The 20,331-nt window shown below is 36.9% G+C and overlaps 1 protein-coding gene across 3 annotated transcripts in view; it reads left to right on the top strand.

Annotated features, from left to right (window-relative positions):
* The window catches only part of FBXL17 (F-box and leucine rich repeat protein 17), a 525,329-nt gene that overhangs the window by 184,859 nt on the left and 320,139 nt on the right, over positions 1-20,331 (top strand). For all 3 annotated transcript variants that reach the window (XM_019028327.4, XM_063706701.1, XM_055388717.2), the window contains exon 6: positions 12,454-12,584. In XM_019028327.4, the coding sequence (XP_018883872.2) occupies positions 12,454-12,584 (131 nt within the window). The remainder of the gene's footprint in view (positions 1-12,453; positions 12,585-20,331) is intronic.

Here is a 20,331-nt window from a genome sequence, read left to right as displayed (position 1 = left end):
TCAAATTGAAATACTTGGTGGACCAAATGCTGTTGCCTCTTGGAACTGTTTATAGAACAATGTAAAACTAAGTAAAACAAATGTGATCTGATTCAGTGTTTGGGGAGTTCTTGACCTGGATTTCAAATATGAATCCTTACTTGCCCTTAAAAAGTTTGACTCTTCTAAGATTTTTCTCACCTGGAAAGTGTTCATTCTTTCACTATCCATGACAGGTGACTGGGAGCACTTTGGTAATAACCATGAAAAATGAAATCAAGTACAGTGCTGAAGATTGTGGAAGAAATGCTATTTTTTTCAAATCTGCATAGTTATTTATTTTAGGACCAGAGTCTGTAACTCCTGTTTCACTAGTATGGATGACCCAATTGATTTATTTTTAGATTATTAATATTAGACTTGTGGCTTTCTTTGCAGACTTTGGAGCATGGGTTGGGGGAGAATTATGTATACATTTTGGAATTTTTTTTTTATCATAAAAACGACTTAAAATTAGAAGGAGAGAAAGCTGCTGCTGAATGCCTAGGTTATTTAGTTTCTTCCTAGGTGACTTAGAGTGTTCTAGGTCTATGCAGTAAACCTCTTCTACAGAGAGAAGCCATAGGGACCTGTTGACGGGGGCCTCATGGTGTTTCTCCACATATTAGAGAATCCTTTTGTGATAGTGTAGAAGACCCAAAGATTGCAGGTGGCTCAGCTGATGGTTATCATCCTGTGCACTACAGCTTTTTGGCTCAAAAGACGAAAGTTTCTCATCCACTCTTTGAAACAGTATGTGATCATGGAATAGAAAAACTGATTTCTGAAATTAACGTTTAGGCATTTTTTATTAACTTGGGGTTGAGACCAATAAATGAGAATGTAAGGCCATGAGATTTTCCATGTGAAGGTGAGTCCCAGTTGCATACTGTAAACCAGGAAAAAAAAGATATTTCCTTTGAGAGTGTAAATACAACATTTCTGTAACATTTTTGGAATGCCAGAAAATAAAAATATATGACATAACATTCATTAAGTTAAAAATCATTACTGTCATTCCTTTGTTTTTCAGCTTAACACATTTAGAAATAATGAGTGAAATGATTTGACTGTATTGCTTTAATAGACAGTATAAGATCAAGAGGCCAGTGTACAGGTCACTTGGCTTGGATATGGTAAGCTTTCGTCTTGGGCTAATGGCATTTTAGTTATTTCACTACTTTAAAAAATAAGATTGTAAAACTTTCATTTGGAATATATTTCCAAAACTTTTCACCCTTTGAAGTGTGATCCATGAGTGCAAGTGACTGAAATTGGTTCGAAATTTTGTGAACTGTCTCTTTTTTTTGTAGATCTCTGAACTTGATATGAGGAAATGAAGTACACAACCAGTCCAATTAGTTGAAGCAGTCTTTTCTTGCTTGCATTCACATTTGACTTAATTTACCCTTAATTTACTTAAGCTTTGATTTGTTTTCTTCTTTAAGTGAAACAGTGTGACTATTTTATTTTTTAATTGAAGGGAAATTTTCATTCTTAGCTCTTGCTGGGTAAAAAAGTGAAAAGGCTGCTTAGCGCTGCTAACTTTAAGTGCTGTTTGTAGTTTGTTATGAGCTCTAGAAATCTTATGTGGAGGAAAGAAAGAGATTTGGTGGAAAGAAAAGTCCTAGAAAAAAAACTCAATTAGAGACTGTGTGACTGCCAGAGTGAAAGAGGAGGAGCAGAGCATCCATTCTGAATTGGTATATTGAGAAGCAGAAATCCAATTAACAAATTCACATTTCTGCAGCAGCAGACAGTGATTAAAATTTTGGTGAACTACTCAAAATTCCTGCCACATACTTCAAACTGATAACTTACAGAGGCTCTTAAAAAAAAGTTTTGAATTTTAAGAACAAATATGTAAATAGAGAACTCATTATGCTTCTTGTTCTGAAATGACCTCTAATTGTATGCTATGAGAAAGTAGTTTTTTATTATTTAATGTTTACATATTACTTTATGTTCAAATAGAAGAACTTTAAAAGCATGTAGCCGCAGAGCTGCAGATCCTGCATTTGATGGAGTTAAGAGAATGGAGAACTGACTTCTGGAAACTTAAATAAATAAAGTCATATCTAAAGTTTTGATCCTGATTTCAAATTTACTCATTCAGTTCTAAGCATTTAATAAATGTGTTTAATGCACCTAGTACTGTGTTAAGCACTGGTGACACAAAAGTGAGTAAGACATGGTCCTGACCTGCAGTAGCTTCCTTTTGACTCTAGTGGAAGGAACATATGCTTAAATTAGACCAGATTATAAAGCAGCTTGGTTAACAACATGGTGAAAGAGTGAACAACATCATTGGGTGTACAGAGGGCAGAGTCTCCTGCTCTGAATGCTGGCATCCCAGGTAGCTTTACAGAGGACATGCACTGGGGCTGGGAAGGCTGAATTATGCTGTTATAGACTAAGGAAATGAATTCTGCCTTGTAACTGCCTCAGATGGCCTGGGGGACACTATTGCTATAAGCGTTTTTTTTTTTTTTTTTTTTTTTTTTTAAAGAATTGGGCTAGGCTCTTTGTGTTCTATTTTATTACTGTGAGATGTATGCCTGCACATTAATTCAATCAATTAATTCAAAATTTATTCACTATAAATTGTAAGACTACTCTTTGTACCTAGCTAACTTAATGAATTTAACACATTTATATATAATTAATACAATTATATATTAAATGTAGAGGCGTAAATGTCATTTATGTGCTGCTGGCTCCTAAATTTATTTGACATCTCTACTTGGTTATCTAGGCATCTCAAGCATAGCATATTCAAAACAAAACTATCTTTTCTGCCTGCCCCCAAATTGTCTTTGTTAGTTGCAACAATATTTTCTGATTGCTCAAACCAAAACTCTTGGAATGGTCCTTGACTCCTCTTTTTCTCTCATGCCCCATAAGATATTTGTCAAAAAATTCTGTTGATTCTACTTTCAAATACTGTATAGCCAAAATCACTTCATACCACCTCCAACTGCTGTCACAGTGGTCCAAGTCACTGATAACTCTTGACTGGATTAATTCAATATAGCTTCTGTCTGCTTCCACCCTTGGATCTATGTTCTGAATTCAACACAGAAGCTTGGGTGATCATTTCAAAACTAAATTAGAACATGGTACACTCCTGTTCAAAATCCTCCAGAGGTTCCCCAAATTTCTCAGAGCAAAGGCTAAAATCCTTACAGGACCCACAAGACCCTGTGTGATCTCTCCTTCTTAGCTCTCCTCTTTGACCATGTCTCCTGCTAGTCTTCATTCCATTCACTCTGCTGCAGCACCTTACTCATCTTCCAAAGTGCTGGGACAGTTTCCATCTCAGGGCCTTTGCATTGTCCCAACTCTTGCACCAGATATCAGCCTGGCTTTGTTTGCTCCTTCACTTCCTTTAAATCTTTGCACAAATATCATCTTTTCAGTAAGATCATCCTTGACTGCCTGTTTAAAATTACACCCATCTTCCCTCCCTCTCTTTTCCATCCAGCTTGTCTTGCTTTATTTTTCTCTATAGTACTTAACACCTTTTAACATATTTGTTTATTTATTTTATTTATTGCCCCCTCCAACCCCCTAACTAGGAATATAACCATTCTATGGACTGAGATTTTTGCTTTTTTGTTCTCTGCTGTATTTTTATCAGCTGGAGAAGTTCCTGGTACACAATAGCTGCTTAATCAATAGTTATTGACTACGTGAATAATACTTTCTGCATTTTTTAAGTGAGTAAAGAGACTAAGCTTTACAAATTATTTTTGTACTTTCAGTAACTGGATTTTTAAAAATCAATTGTGCTGCACCAGAGCAGTGGTTACCAGTCCAGGTTGAGATCAACTGGGTATCTTTTTCAGAAATACTGAAGGCTCGCCCTGTTCCAAGACAATTAAATCAAAATCTCGAAGTATGGGGCCTGGCCGTCAGTCTTCTTTTTTATGTTCCCTGGTTATCGTAACTTGCAGCCAAGGTTAGAGCCAGGTGCTCAGGAAACATTTAAATGAATGTGAATGAATGAATCAAGAGTCACCACAACTGCTACCTCAGAGACTCAGATTAGGCCCAGCTTAAGCATTAAGATTAGATTTCAAATGTTTGTGATGAGAGATTGATCCTGAGCAGCACAGTCTAGGAAAGGCTAGAAGGGGAGAAGGAAGCGATCAGGGAAGGGAGGGTGAAGAGACGGAGAAGTCAAAGAGGGCATTCCTAAGTAGTTGTAGCAGGAAGGAAAGATTGTTACCTGGTTCCTTGGCGGCTGTTGCCAATTAATGATTCCCCATTTAAAGAACATAGATATGTTGGGAACTGCCTAGTTAATAATTTGCATTAAGGCAAGTATATTTCCAAGACTTTTTTTTTCCTCTCTATATTAATCATAAAGACTTTGTGGAGAAGATGAGATTTGAACCGGGTAGTGGAATAAGAGGAAGGGAGAGGAGAATAGATACTTCTAGGTTATCAGAGTAACATAAGTGAAGTGAGAGCAGTTTTAAAATAATAAGCACAGTTCACCGAGCATAGTGAGAACAACTTCTCAAAATCTGGGGAAAGAGATCCCAGTTGGCTTAACAGATTTCAGGGAATGGTAGGGATGGACAATGAAGGGCCTTGATAGGGAAGCTCTGGGATTCCTTTTTGCAGCAGAAATATTTTTGTTCCCTAAAGGCTTTGGAGAAAGTGGGAGATTTGATCAAAGTTGTTTCAAGAAGATTAATCTGGCTAGTGATGTGGCAAAAAGGAGTTAGAAGGGACAGCTCTGAGGAGAAGTGGGCCGTAAAATGTCCTAGAAAGCAAAACAGAATGAATAAAATGGAGAATAATGTCAAATCTAGTAGAAGAATGGCAAAACCACACCTTGGATTTGAAAATAATGCAAAGAGACAAAAGCCCAGTGTGATTAAGAAGGCAGTGGGTGAAAGAGAATACATAGAGAAGGTGCCTGAGAATTAAGATCATAGCTGCTATTAAATTCCAAGACCCTGTAAGTCCTATTTTCATAGTACTAGCAATTGCTATTGTCTCTGTGAAGCTTTAAGGCTATTTAGAGCCTTTCAGTTCTACCCTCAGATGCTGGGAAGGATTTGCCTGATGTCCGAAATGAATGTGGCTTATTTAGATTTTTATTACATTTTAATACCCTAGCTGAGATTCCAGCCTAGTTAGTCATACCCCTTGTTCCCTCCCTTGTCCAAGCAAGTCCTTCTCTAAGTGTAGATATCAGACCTTCTCAAGGATGGAAGTCTTTCTAGGCTTGGGAACAGAAATTCTCCCTGCCCCTTTTCTTTTCATTCCCAGCAGTCTTAGTTTCTTTACTTTTTTTCTACTTTTATACTTCAAGATCTATTGCTACCACCCCTTTCCCTTTCTCCTTGAGTCACTCTCCCTGTCTTTAATAGGAAGCTCTTCCCAGTTTTCTTATAACTGCCTTTCTCTGACCCTTCTCTCTTCCTCTGCCTTTAGGATCTCCCTTGGTCTCCATCTTTACAGCCTGACAGCTGTTTGGCGGATTAGTGTGTCGTGCTAATCTATGCCCAGCAACCCCTTCATCAGCAAGGCAGCCTGTCTTAACCCTTAACTTTGCTCCCTAAACGTTACAATTACTTAGAAACCTGGTCCAATAAAGTCAATATGTGCAGTACTGGCAAGAACTAATTTAGGTACTAATTGACATTTGAACATATTTAACTATATAGAAGTTTTCATTATTTTTAAAAATTAACACTTCCAACTTGTGTCACTTAAATTATCCTCAGAGTCCTGAAGTGATAGAACATCCATGCTGCCTTTGCTAAGGTACTGTGAGTCCTCTTTTGTTAATTCATCCACTTCAGTCAGTCTTTACAATTGAGGGTTTTGTTTCATTTTTAACTTTTGTAGGGTCTTAAGAAAATTTGGAAGCCATTTGAGGTCTGGTCTGATCTTTTCTTTTCTTTCTTTCTTTTCTTGCTTTCATCTCGCTCTGTCACCCAGGCTGGAGTGCAGTGGTGCGATCTCGGCTCACTGCAACCTCTGCCTCCTGGGTTCAAGCGATTCACCTGCCTCTGCCTCCTGAGTAGCTGGGATTACAGGTACGCCCGACCATGCCTGGCTAATTTTTGTATTTTTAGTAGAGACAGGGTTTCACCACGTTGGTCAGGCTGGTCTCGAACTCCTGACCCATTTGAGGTCTTTCGATAATCCACCAAGCTTATGTTTCCTAGGTAACATTTTAGTGTCTCATTTTATATTTAAGTACATACATGGCCATACCAATCATTGACTAATTTTAGTCTTTAACATGAATTAATTAGATGTCACGTTTTTTTCTAATAAAAGCATTATTAAACTGAAAGATGATTACCTACATTCTACATTCTGACTTGGGTTTCTGTTAAAATACCTTACTAAATATTTAAAAATTGGAGTGAAACATTTAGATCTTGATTGTAAGGCTTTGCTTATTCAAATCCTCTGTGATTTGTATAACTCACAACTACCAGTGAATTATAAGGAAAGTAAGTTTAATTAAAATGTCAGTTTCCTAAATGTAATTATCTGTTTGAGACTATGAAGGATTATTTTAGGTAGCTTTTTATGAAACACTGGGGGCACCATTATGAAATTCCCATAGTGAAGGAAGGAATGTGATGAATTTGACAGAACTGTTTGTGCAGTTTTGAATAAAAATGCCACATCTCTTAGAAGTGCTAGTTTTGTGTCTTGTAATGATGCTGGTTACTGGGGATTCGTCTCTTGGAACTGCCTTTGGATACTGTCATATTTCAAGTTGAGTTGGCCAAAGTGGTTATAGGGAAGGCCATGTGAATGTAGTGACTGTCAGCTCATGAAAAAAGAAGAGTAAAATACTCTTTAAGGTCGCTGTAGAAGCCTGGAGCATAAGAGCTCAAGTAAACCTGTTTCTTCATGTATACATTTGTGCTCCACTGGAAGAGTGAGAAATGTTTTATTTATGGACAGTACATACAGGCAGTAAGAGTCACAAGTAGCCCAGTGTCACCCGTCATCTAGTCTACCTTATTGTGAGGAGTAGGCCTGGATGCAAGCTTTCTGAAAGTTCAAGAGTCAAATAGAACTCAAATTTTAGATATTTTTGGATTTTCACAAGTCTATAAAATAGCTCAGATTTGCCAACATCTCTCTATCAAGTATCTGCAATTTGATAAGTTATCCCAGCCTTGTTGACACTCAGTTATCTTTCCTATGATGAAGGACTGAACTGGCACAAGCAGCTTTATATTTTCTTCTCTACACAATTTTTATTATATGCTCTCACCATCTTCTTGTTGATATGTGATATTTTTATTGTGGTAAAATGTACGTAACATAGAATGTGCTATTTTAACCATGTAAAATGTACAGTTTAGTGGCATTAAGTACATTTAAACTGTTGTGATGGAGAGATAACATTACAATGAAGGAAGGCAAGAGATAGGTAAGAATTCACATAGAAACTCTGTGTCAGAAGCTGTGCTAGAACCCCAAATATGCATGTGTAGGAGATATTTATGTAGCTGGATAAAATTTTTGTGACTTTGAATCTTCCTAGAAACTATGGTAAAGGATAAACTGGGAAAATAAAGTCATGCTGTATGTATATTTTGCATGGTTCTATTCAGTAGTTCACATATGCATACAGCTACAAGTAGCAAAATTAATCCTTAATGTTTATAGGTTTAAGAGTCATATGTCAAAGTATTTACAGGCAGCCCTATGGGTCCATTTAATGTAGTTTATTTCTTATTTTCCTGTGATACCAACATGGGGCTGCTGTCAGCCCATGAGCCCAGAAAGCTGCCCAGCGTCTGCAGTTCTCAAGGGCTGTCTGGTTCTTTTTACATGTTACAGAACAGTATATTTCCAACAGTGATAAATACTTTTTGGGTGTGGGGATCAAAAATGCCCTATAAAGAAAGCTAGCTGTAAAGACAATGTGGTTTAAAAAAATGGTGATTTTTAGGTAGAAAATAGAAGTGTGGGGGACAGTAATATGAGGATTATCAAATTTAAGAGTGACTCAGATCCTTGACACATACAAATTCATCTTTGCTCAATCAAAAACAAGAAAACTTGACCAGTGAAACCATTTTGTCCACCTATCTAGCCCTAATGCAAAATCTTGTGAAAAATGAAACTTTAGGGAACATAAAAAGGCAGTTAACCTGTGTTAAGATATATATGGAAGCATGTGACTATTGACAAGTATGAATTGAGTAAAAGCCGGAAGCTGTGCAAGTATTTTCATAAAGTGTTTCCATTAAACCCATCTTCCCATGAGTAAGGGTTGGTTTAAGAAATTTAGGAAGACCTCCCCACTTTCTAGATATCTCTGTCTCTCTCTGTCTCAGACTCTCTGTCTCTCTCTATTTCGCTTTCTTCTGACAAGAGTGGCCACATCATAACTGACTGTTTTCTAGGAAGTATTTTCTTGGAAGCTGAAGACAAGCCTAGAGGAGAAGACTGAATGGACTAAGCCTCTCACTCTGTGCTTTTGTGAGCATAAGTATCTGAAGAGGGACAGAGAGCTTAGCATTTAAAGTGGGCAAGGATATTCCCCTTGTCTTGAGTGAAGCCTGGCTTTTCTTCAGCAATACAATGTCCCCGCAGCCCTCCTGCATTTGTTTTCTACTGATACACAACAAATTACTACAAGTTTAACAGCTTAAAACAATGTACATTTATCATCTCACTAGTTCTGTGGGTCAGAAGACCAGACAGACATAGCTTAGCTGTGTCCTCTGCCTAGGGTTTCACAAGGCAATCAAGATCTCAACTGGGGCTGTATTTCTTTCTAAAGCTCAAGTCTTCTTACAAGCTCATGTAGTGGCTTGAAGAATTCAGTTGCTCGTGATTGTAGAACTAACATCCTTATTTTCTTGCTGGCCCTTAGCCAGTGGCCAATCCCCAGAAGCCTCTCATAGTCTTTTTCACAGCACAGTTGCTTAGTTCTTCAGGACCAAGCAGGATAATTTCTCAGACCTCTAGATCCTTTGTAAGGGCTTAACTGATTATGTCAGGCCCAACTAGGATACTTTCCCTTTTGATTCATTCAGTGTCAACTAATCAGGAACCATAATTATAGCTGCAAAATCTCTTTGCTGTATAAGGAGAATTTCCATCCTAATCGTGGGTCCTGTCCACACTCAAGGGGGCAGGGATTATGATAGAGCATAGGCCATTGGGATCATCTTAGAATTTTGCCTACCATACCTGTTTATTTTCTCACTGTGTTTCTCTCAGGGTCAGGAGGTGGGGGCAAAGATCCTCTTTGCTCTGCATAGCTGCTTTCAGACTATTATTTTCCTTCCTCTCATGAAAAATAACAACAAAAAAACACTGAGCCTGAGACTTGTGCTTTTTTTCATTACCATTGTCTCTTTCATTTTATTGCCATCCCATCCCATCCCATCCCATCCTATGAATTCTTCCAGCAACTACATGAGCTTGTAAGAGAACTTCAGCTCTACAAAGAAATACAGCCCCAGTTGAGATCTTGATTGCCTTGCGAAACCCTAGGCAGAGGACACAGCTAAGCCATGTCTGGTCTCCTGACCCACAGAACTAGTGAGTTGATAAATGTACATAGCCATCTATCCTTCTGGTGTTTCCTGTTCATAAAAGATGTTGGCCTTCCATTTTGCTCCAAGCCCAGCCATGACTGTGGGTGATTTCAATTTCTGTGCCCCCCACATGCAGATCACATATTGGAAAGGAAGAAAGCACAGCAAAGAGCATTCATATCAGCCCTTTGTTCCCTTAGGTGAATTCTAGTGAGGTCAGAAAAGTTATAGAAACTTATTTGCTATTTATTTTGTATTTTATTTGTCTTTTTTATGTACCTTTAGATACTTAAAAAAAAAGCTACAATGAGAGGTAAGATATAGGAAACAGGGTCTATGTTTGCAGCAGAACTTTAGAGCCCAAACAGCTCACCTTTGAGCCCTGGGCTTAGTATTGATTATAATTATTTCAGTAAGGTGAACCTTGAGGAAGGGGAAACTGAGGGAGTTGACCAAGGTTCTGACTGGTCAGTTGCCTGAAGCTGCTGAGACAGCCTTAGGTCTGTTTTAACAGGAATGAGTCCGTTCCTGTGTGCTTTGGTTGCCAAGTACCAGTTATGTTCTGATGTTGCTAAAACCCTTAACCTGTGGTTATTGAATAGGAACTTTGTAAGAACCCATTTCTTTGCTTGACCTGCCTCTGTTCTGGAGCATCATTTTGCTGAGTCCCATACTAGACTGGACGTGACTTCCTTGAACATCTTACCTGATAAGCCAATTGCAGAGAGCTTTTCCTGAAGCTCTGCCTTTACTAATGCCTACAACCTAGCCCTTAGAAGAAGCTGGTACATACACTTGCTGTCTCAATTAGAAAGAATTTACCTGCTGTTGTGGACCTTTTTGTGTTTTATCTGTCGCAGCTATCTCTATTTATCTCCATAGTTGGGCAGCATGCTTCAGAGAGCATTGAGTAGTGACTCTATGAACTCTCTCTGTATAGCTTCTCCCATTGGGAGCTGAGGTGGAAAGAGTGTGAGTACTGCCTGGCAATTTACCTCCTACCCTCCCAATGACCATTCTTTTGAGCTGTCCTGTCCAACACTGTAGCTGTTAGCCACATGCAGATATAAAAATTAAATACAAATTAATTAAAATTAAATAAAATTAAAAGTTCAGGTCCCCTGTCACACTGGTCACATTTTAGGTGCTCAGTAGGTACAAGTGATTCGTCATTACTATATCAGACAGCAGAAATATAGAACATTTTCATTGGAGATTCAAGTGTCTAGTCTTATCTTGGAGTTTAAGCTGAACTGACTTAAATTCTCACATGCTTAGCAACTTAAAACAGTACCATTTTATTATTTCACTATTCTGTAAGTTAGAAGCCTGTCTGACACAGGTCTCACCAGGCTAAATTCAAGGTGTCAGCTGGATTGTGTTTCTGAAGGGAGCATCTGTTTTCTTGCTCACTCCTACAGGATTTTTGGCAGAATTAAATTCCTTAAGGTTGTAAGTCTGAGGTCCTTATTTCTTCCCGGCTGGCAGCTGAGGGCTGTTTCCAACTCTAAAGCTGCCCATGTTCCTTGACTCCTGGCCCCTTCCTCAATATTTGAAGCTAGTAAAGGTAGCTTGAATCCCTTTCATGATTGAAACATCTCCTGTTATCTTCCATTACATCTCTCTGGCTTTCTCTGAGTAAGCCTGTGCTTATAAGGGTCTCCAGTGATTACACTGGGACTACTCAGATAACCTGGGATAATCTCCCCATCTCGAGATCCATACCTTTAATCACATCTGCAAAATCCCCTTTGCCTTATAAGGTAACATATTAGAGCATAGGTATCTTTGATGGGAGGGGTATTTGTGTTATTTGGTCTATCATATGCCTCCAGATTAAGTTTTGCATATTATTAAGCAAAAATAGCTTAATATTTGAAAAGGTAGCTTATTTGAAGAGGATAATTAAGATCCTACCACCTTTATGTAAATATTATCATTAATTTGCTTTAGAGGCTAAACATCAGGGGAAGACAAGAAACTTAAAGAAATAGAAAATGAAAACATGGAGAAGGTGGAACGTGGAGAAATTTTTGCTTCTTAAGCCACATTTTATATAATTTTATGATGAAACACATACCCATAATAGTACAGTTTGGAGTACATTGATAATGTATCACCAAGCTATCTCTGAATTAACCATTTAGTCATATTTCATCTTTAAAAAAATAAAAAAATCTATACAGAAATGGCATTATAATTATGAAGGTAATATCTGAAATTGAACAATGTTAGAATAATCTTATCAAATTGTAGGTACTTAATGTAATATATTCAATACCTTGCCTACCTATTAGACAGTAGATTGCTAACTTGATTTTTAGGATACTTAAGTAAAATCTACTTTTTTTTTTTTTTTCTTTTTTTGATACGCAGTCTCGCTCTGTTGCCAGGCTGGAGTGCAGTGATGCGATCTGGGCTCACTGCAACCTCTGCCTCCCGGGTTCAAGAATTGCCCTGCCTCAGCCTCCCAAGTAGCTGGGATTACAGGGATGCACCACTACGCCCAGCTAATTTTTTGTATTTTAGTAGAGATGGGGTTTCACCATGTTGGCCAAGATGGTCTTGATCTCCTTACCTCGTGATCCACCCGCCTCAGCTTCCCAAAGTGCTGGGATTACAGATGTGAGCCACCGCGCCTGGCCAAATCTACTTTCTTTTAATGTTTGTTGCCATTCAGATATTCACCATAGATTTCTATACTACACTCATGCTTAATTTAGTGTATGAAATATTACATATACAATATCTTTAATTAAAAGATTCGAGCCTATCTATTTTAAATATTTTACAGTGATACTCTACCTTGTAATAAACTACATTTGTAAGTTTTGAGAGTGAATGTAGCATTTACCTTTTTCATCTTTCATTTTATTTATCTCATTAGCTAAGAAACCTTTCCAGCTTGGACCTACGTCATATCACTGAACTGGATAATGAAACCGTGATGGAAATTGTCAAGAGGTGCAAAAATCTTAGCTCTCTCAATCTCTGTCTGAACTGGATCATAAATGACAGGTAACCATTGTAACATGTTAAAAATACTTTTCTAGAGGAAAACATTTAGGAAATACTAATTATTATAAAAAGGCATGTCTATAACTAAAATTGAATACAGTTGTGCCTTTTCAAATTGTCATGTTTAAGTTTTGAAAACCATCTAGATCTATACTTTTAATGCATCTATTGCTTATAAGTGCACTAAAGTTTTTAGGTGCTTTAATACAAATATTTGCCTCAACAATTGTAACAATAGTAGACTGTTGAATTTTTTCTTTGTTATCCATGTAAGACATACCTGCTTTTTGCCATGCTTGTAAGTTTGTAATGATATATTATTTGTCACTTTAACATTTTTGCAACATTTGTGGTTGATTTTAATGATTTGGAGAAACCATCTGAAACATTAACATTTAAACCCTTTCTTAAAGGTGACATTTTTTTTTTCAGAGATGGAGTCTCACAGTGTTTCCTAGGTACAATTCCTGGGCTCAAGCAATACTTCCGCCTCAGCCTCCCAAGTAGCTAGGACTACAGGCATACACCACTGCGCCTATATTAGCCCATTCTAGCATTACCATAAAGAACTACCTTAGACTGGGTAATTTATAAAGATAAGAGGTTTAATTCACAGTTCTGCAGGCTGTACAGGAAGTATGGCTGGAGAAGCCTCAGGAAACTGACAAGCATGGCAAAAAGCAGGTACATCTTACATGGCTAGAGAAGGAAGGAAAAGAGTGAAGTGGGAGGTACTACACATTTTTAGACATCCAGTTCTTGTGCAAACTCATTATCAGGAGAACAGCAAGGGGTAAATCTGCCCCCATGATCCGGTCACCTCCAAAGAGGCCCTTCCTCCAACATTGGGATTACAATTTGACATGAGATTTGCCTGGGAACACAAATCCAAACCATATCAGCACCTAAGGATGACATTTTTTTCTCAGTATATGTATATATGTAATTTGTTTTAGAAATGGAAGTCACGTGATGAATAGCTTAATATACAGTATAGAATCAGAAGTTTTTTCTTACGAATAATGATTAACCCATTTTTCTTTGAAATATTGCAGGAAGGAAGAAAAAAATACAGGAAAACCCTTAAAAGTAGACTATTATAATGAAAACAACAGAGTAGCACTAGCACTACTGATTAGGTAGATTTGTAAATATGAGCATGAGAGGATTCTTGCCCAGTAAGTTTCCAAGAATTTTGTTTTAAAAGATAAGTTTCCAAAAATATTTTCCTTTCAAAATAGAAAGCACTATTTCAGCTAAAATTAGAACCTGTTTAGATTTAAATATTCTTTTAAAAATAGGAGAAATAATTTGTGTCAGATAATGCTTTAAATTTAAGATATTTCCCCTCTTTTTTTTTTTTTTTTTTTGAGACCGAGTCTTGCTTTGGCACCCGGGCTGGAGTGCAGTCAGTGGAACCTCCACCTCCTGGGTTCAAGGGATTCTCTTGCCTTAGCCACCCTAGTAACTGGGATAACAAGTGTGCACCACTGGCTGGGCACGGTGGCTCACACTTGTAATCCCAGCACTTTGGGAGGCCGAGGCGGGCGGATCACGAGGTCAGGAGATCCAGACCATCCTGGCTAACATGGTGAAACCCCATCTGTACTAAAAATACAAAAAAATTAGCCAGGCCTTGTGGCAGGTGCCTGTAGTCCCAGCTACTTGGGAGGCTGAGGCAGGAGAATGGCTTGAACCCGGGAGGCAGAGTTTGCAGTGAGCCGAGATCACACCACTACACTCCAGCCTGGGTGACAGAGCAAGACCTCGTCTCAAAAAAACAAAAAAACGAAAAAACAAGTGTGTACCACCACATCCGACTAAGTTTTGTATTTTTAGTAGAGATGGCGTTTCTGTTGGCCAGGCTGGTGTCAAACTACTGGCCTTAAGTGATCCCCCGCCCCGCCGCCTCGATCTCCCAAAGTGCTGGGATTATAGGCATGAGCCATAAGCCACCGTGCCTGGCCTCCCCTTTTTAAATTTCCTTTTATACCTTAAAATAAAACCATGTAGACTCCATTTTCCCCCATTTTGGTAAATTCTAGTGACATTTTCTTAAATTACCCTGAATTACTCTTTATGTGATAGCCTTGACTTCACTCTTTCTTAGTAAAATTTTTCTTGAAAAATGTACTCCTCTAGAATGGGTATGTGATCACCATTTATAAAAATTCTCTCTTGTTTTTGAATAATATTCACCATATGAAATATATCAATATCTGAAGAAAATGGAACTGGAGGTCATTATTCTAAGTGAAGTAACTCAGGAATCAAAACCAAATACCATGTGTCTCACTTATGAGTGGGCGTTGAACTACTGGTGTGCAAAGGCATATAGAGTGGTATAATGGATGTGGGAACTCCAAGTGAGGAGGCTCGGAGGGGGCGAGGGATAAAAACTGCCTGTGGGGTACAATGTGCACTATTCGGGTGATGGGCGCACCAAAATCCTATACCTCACCACTATAGAATTCATCCATGTAACCAAAACTACTTGTGCCCCTAAAGTTACTGAAATTAAAACATTTAAGAAAAAGAAAATTCAAATAAATTAACTTTCCTGAAAACAAAGTTTACAAAGTAAAATTCTTCTCTATACTCAACATCCTATATAGACAATTTAAAGTAATCTTTAAAAAGCTATTCATAACAAATAATGAAGTACATAAATACTATCTTGTGGTTTTAAATAGCTAACATTAGTTTAATATATTACCGTAAATTTCTTGGTAATGCATTGAATTAAAAGTAGAAAACTGGGCCAGGCGTGGTGGCTCACGCCTGTAAGCCTAGCACTTTGGGAGGCTGAGGCGGACGGATCACAAGGTCAAGAGATTGAGACCATCCTGGCTAACATGGTGAAACCCCATCTTTACTAACAATACAAAAATTAGCTGGGCATGGTGGCACATGCCTGTAATCCCAGCTACTCTGGAGGCTGAGGAAGGAGAATCACTTGAACCTGGGAGGCAGAGGTTGCAGTGAGCCAAGATCACACCATTGTACTCCAGCCTGGGCGACAAGAGCAAAACTCTGTCTCAAAAAAAAAAAAAAAAAAAAAAAACTGTTTCTGCAATAAGGTGATTATATTCCACAACAATTTTCTGTATACAGGACATGTGTAGAAGAGTCATTTAATGGGAGATACTATAATTGATAAATAAGATACGGTCTATACATGGTTATATGAGTTCTCTAAGTAAATATTTTGCTTAGGTTTGTATCATTTAAATACAGTTGGGAGAGTGGATTTCTAATCTTCTAGTTCTTTAAATGCTTATTTTGTTGTAGCTGGGTAATTTACAAATGAAAATGTCGAGAGCTCTCACTTTGCCTTTCCTTCCCTTTGTTAGGCTTCATGTACTCAAACCTTGTGCTATTTCAGTCATTTTTTTCCTACGTAACTAATGGTTATTAGGTGTTTGATCCTAAATATATGTATTGTAGAGATTTATTTGCAAGAAATGAAAGTGTATTTTTATGTTTTTAATGGAAAAGTTTGGATTAATTAAGAAAACATGCATTTTAATGAGGTTGAGCAGTAGAGTTTTAAAGATCAAGCTCTTTTAGGTTTTAATTACACTACTTGCACTTATCCTGTATACTGTAATAGAAGTTTCAAACATTAAAACCCACTTTGCAGTATCATCTAAATTACTCATCTCATTGTTCTTGCCATGCTATATTACTAAGCTAAGTAATATTTGTAATTATATTGGTATAAATCTAGAACTTCCCATCAGACTTAATTATAATTTCAGCACTTAGCTGAGATGGGTTAGTAACCTTCCATATAGAGGGCACTGGAATGCACTAATGCGTTTAGCCTATCAATTAATTCTGTTTTACATTCGTTCATTATTATTATCCTCCAGTAAATCAGAAAGCATTTATTAGCCCCCTACTAAATACTTGCTACTGTGTCTCAGACTGTGGGGCACTGAGTTCCTGCTGTTCTCAAAGGTCACTCTCTTTAGGTGACATAAGACTTAATGATAATAGTGAGCCTTGTAAGGATCGAGGGGACGAAAGTAACCTTTATTACTCAGGTAATTGATAGGCACTTTACACGTGTTCTCATTTAATCTCTTCAACGTCTTTTGTTCAGGGGAAGGTCATACTATTTCTATTAAATTTAGACCATTTCTTTGACTTTCTTTGGCTTTTCAGTGGATGTATTTTTCCATCATCATTGCAGTAAAAACTCTAAACAAGAAAAAGTGAATGGCTAATCAGTCAATTTTCCGTGTCATAGCTGGGATTCACATACGATTGACATTTATATATAAAATTCTTAATTTTTTAACTAAGCTCATTATTTTCTCTCATATTGAAAGTATAATGGAACTTTTAGATATTAATTTATATACAATACCTATTACAAAGATTTATCCTGAATGTTGCTAGTTTTAATAAAGGATTTCTCACATTAAGATAAATTTCAGTACTTGTCACAGTCCTTTATATATAACATTTATCGTAGGTTTTAATAATTCTTATCTGTGAACTTTTTAAGTTCAAAATTTTAAAATATGTAGTAATTGAAAGACTTTACTGTTATACTTTATGGTGTCTGTTAACATTTTCTGGTCCTTGAATTGATCTCTGTGACTAAGACATGCTGCTCTTTATCTTTGTTTTTCCAAAAGCACTTTTTGTGTTTAGAGAGTTAAACAGCGTGATATTTTCTTGTATTCAGAAGGATGGTCTAGTAGTCATTTGACATTTACCATTGCTTTTGAATACAAATAACATCCAAGTGTTTTATGAAAAGAGGACACTGACTATTTCTATCAGTGATTTAAATTAAACATCTGGTTATTACGTCTCATCCACTCCCTGATTCTAAGCTTATTGAAATTTTTTTGTATTTATATCAGTCTTTATTATTTCACATCCAATTTGGTCTACAACATTTTTATATGTTTGACGCGGAGTCCAAAAGCAGCATGTTTTGGGTGTAACAGCTGATGTGTAAAAAACTGGTCTGAGCATTGTTATAGCAATATACTTATAATGGTTCTTTTATTCTTTTTTTGTTAATAAGAATTAAATAAAATCTAACTGATTTTAATAGATCTTTACAAAAGCTGTTTTCAGTTTTTAAACTATCAAAGGTAATCTCTCCATTTCAATTTTTAACATTGGTCCTGAAAATGAACTTAGTTTATTTAATCTTACGATATATCAAATCATATATTTGATAATGGGGATTATCAAATATATGAGCCTTTCTTTGACAGTTGACCATGCATGCTCATGAATTAGGAGAACAATATAGAAAAATAATACAAGATAGCTAAGATTATCTAACATCCAGTAGCTAAAGTCACAAAGCATAACAAAGGCCAGGGTTGTTGTTAATATCAATTATATTGCCATGATTTGCTGTGTGAATCTTGTATTTACGTAAGGGAAGCTATTGCATCAGTGCACACTCTAAAATTTGGAGAATTTTAAATCTTAGACTGTTATCCAGTTTCTTTCAAGTAAAAAAATAAGGTCTACAAAATATTGCTATTTTATTTTATATGTGCTAAGGTTAAAATAGTACCTATAGATATTTCTCTTTTTTTTTTTTTTTTTTTTTTAAAGACGGAGTCATGCTCTGTTGCCCAGGCTGGAGTGCAGTGGCACAGTCTCAGACCACTGCAACCTCTGCCTCCCGGGCTCAAGTGATTCTCCTGCCTCAGCCTCCCAAGTAGCTGGGTTTACAGCCCCACCATGTGGGGCTAATTTTTGTGTTTTTAGTAGAGACGGGGTTTCACCATGTTGGCCAGGCTGGTCTAGAACTCCTGACCTCAAGTTATCTGCCTACCTTGGCACCCCAAAGTGCTGGGGTTACAGGTGTGAACCACTGCCCCCAGCCAGATATTTCTCTTTAAAAGTAACTTTTAAATAAGACCATTTGAAGTTGCAAACTTCTGGGCCACAGCTGAGTCTAGTCCACAAAGCTGTTTTGTTTGGCATATACAGTATTTAAAAATTTTGAATTAGTTGCCAGCACTTTAAAAATTGGTATAGTTCACATAAATATTCTGAATTCAGGCTTTTGGAAAAGTTGTGGACCCAAGAATACTAGGCCCACATTTTCTCATGTCAACATTCTTTCCAGGATGATGAATGGACTGTTCTCTTTGGCCCCATTTCCGTTTATCCACTCTTCCCACCAAACTGAATTATCCTTCCTTAAAATTGAGATGCAGAGAATTTTAGATATTTCATATTTAAATCATATGGTTCTTTTTAAATTGAGTTTGGTAAAATATATTAAAAAATAATAGTTCATTAGTCTACCTAAATTAGTTATTTACTATTTCAGGCACTGGAATGTTAGTCAACAGGTGGAAGTTATAGACGGAGACAGAATGCAGCTTAAAATAAGTTAAAACCTTGATTTTCATCGTCTGCCTTCCAAAGTAGAGAATGCACTCTTTGGTAGTGTTCAAACAGAGTGCTGTAAAGGAGTTTCCTGAATTATAAGGAGGGTTGGACTAGTTTATTAAAGTCCCTCAAACTCCACACCTATAATTTGAATTTGCTTATTTTAAAATGAATTCATTGGCAATGTTTAGTGTTTGGTTCATGATTCCTTTGTTTTCAATATTAAGAAAAAATCTTAATACTATTCTCTCTGTCTCTTTTTTTATTTTTGTGTAGAAAAAGCCCTCTTTTGTTTTTTTAGGTATATTGAGGTGAAAGTTGTAGAGTGACAGATTACTCCACCACCCCTTTCAGTGAGACTGACAGCACCTTGGCTCATGTAAAACTCAATGTGGCTTTATATAAAGATTTTTCTAACTCCCCTGATCTTCTCTGGATGTTTATTCTGTTTCTTCTTTCAAATTTCCGTTGATTCAATAAAAAACGGTGATATTTAGAAATAAAGTTCAGAGAGGATTTGAGCAGGTGTTGGTGATATAAAATATTTGCTGAGTGCCCATTGTGTTTTATTTCCAAGAATTGTTTTGTGAACATATGCTATATATTGTATTTATAAGTGTTCAAGGTCTGGATAGATAATCTACCATCTTCCTGTGAATGTCATGTCACAGTGGACTTAGAATTTTATTTCATTTCAATCCCCTAATATTACTTAATTCTCCTAGAGACTGAGGTTTAAAGATTGCCCAAGGGGAACAAACCTATCCATTAAATCCAGCAGGCAGAGTTGAATTTGAGTTTGAGAATATTTTGTTTTCTTTTAAAGTTAAGTGGTGTGGAGGAGAGAAATACTTTTCACCTTGGAGTATTGAGTGTGAAGTTTGAGCAATTTTCTATCATAAAAGCCTGAAAACTTGGAAATAAAGAGGTGGCAAAAATAATGCTGACTGTTGAAGCTGCTTGGGGGTGGTATTTGTAGCAGCACCGCCCTGCCTCTATAGAATGCAGAGCAATCTGTCTGCATACTTATTGGTGCCTAATAATGTGCCTGGTTAGGTGAAGCTTTAGTAAAACTGAATTTTAGCTTATTTCTGTAATCCACTGAGTAGTTTTGTGTATTGTCTATGACATTATTTGTATTTTTGCAAAAAGAATAATGAAATATATTTTACTGAGTTCTGAGAGGATTATAGAAACAGAATGGAGTCTTTCTAAACTAGTGACGTTAGTTTGAGGTAAGCATATTTTTGACACTATTTTTTTGTATTCACATATTCACAATTATGTGTAAGACGATCCCTAGAAAGATAGTTTGATATTGGAGTAACTATTATTCCGGGCTTCCAAACTATCTTTAAAAAAT

Source organism: Gorilla gorilla, chromosome 4 (assembly GCF_029281585.2).
Source record: "Gorilla gorilla gorilla isolate KB3781 chromosome 4, NHGRI_mGorGor1-v2.1_pri, whole genome shotgun sequence".
In the NCBI taxonomy this organism is placed as follows: domain Eukaryota; kingdom Metazoa; phylum Chordata; class Mammalia; order Primates; family Hominidae; genus Gorilla; species Gorilla gorilla.
The sequence above is the reverse complement of the archived record's forward strand: the minus strand, read 5'-3'. Positions and strand labels throughout refer to the sequence as shown.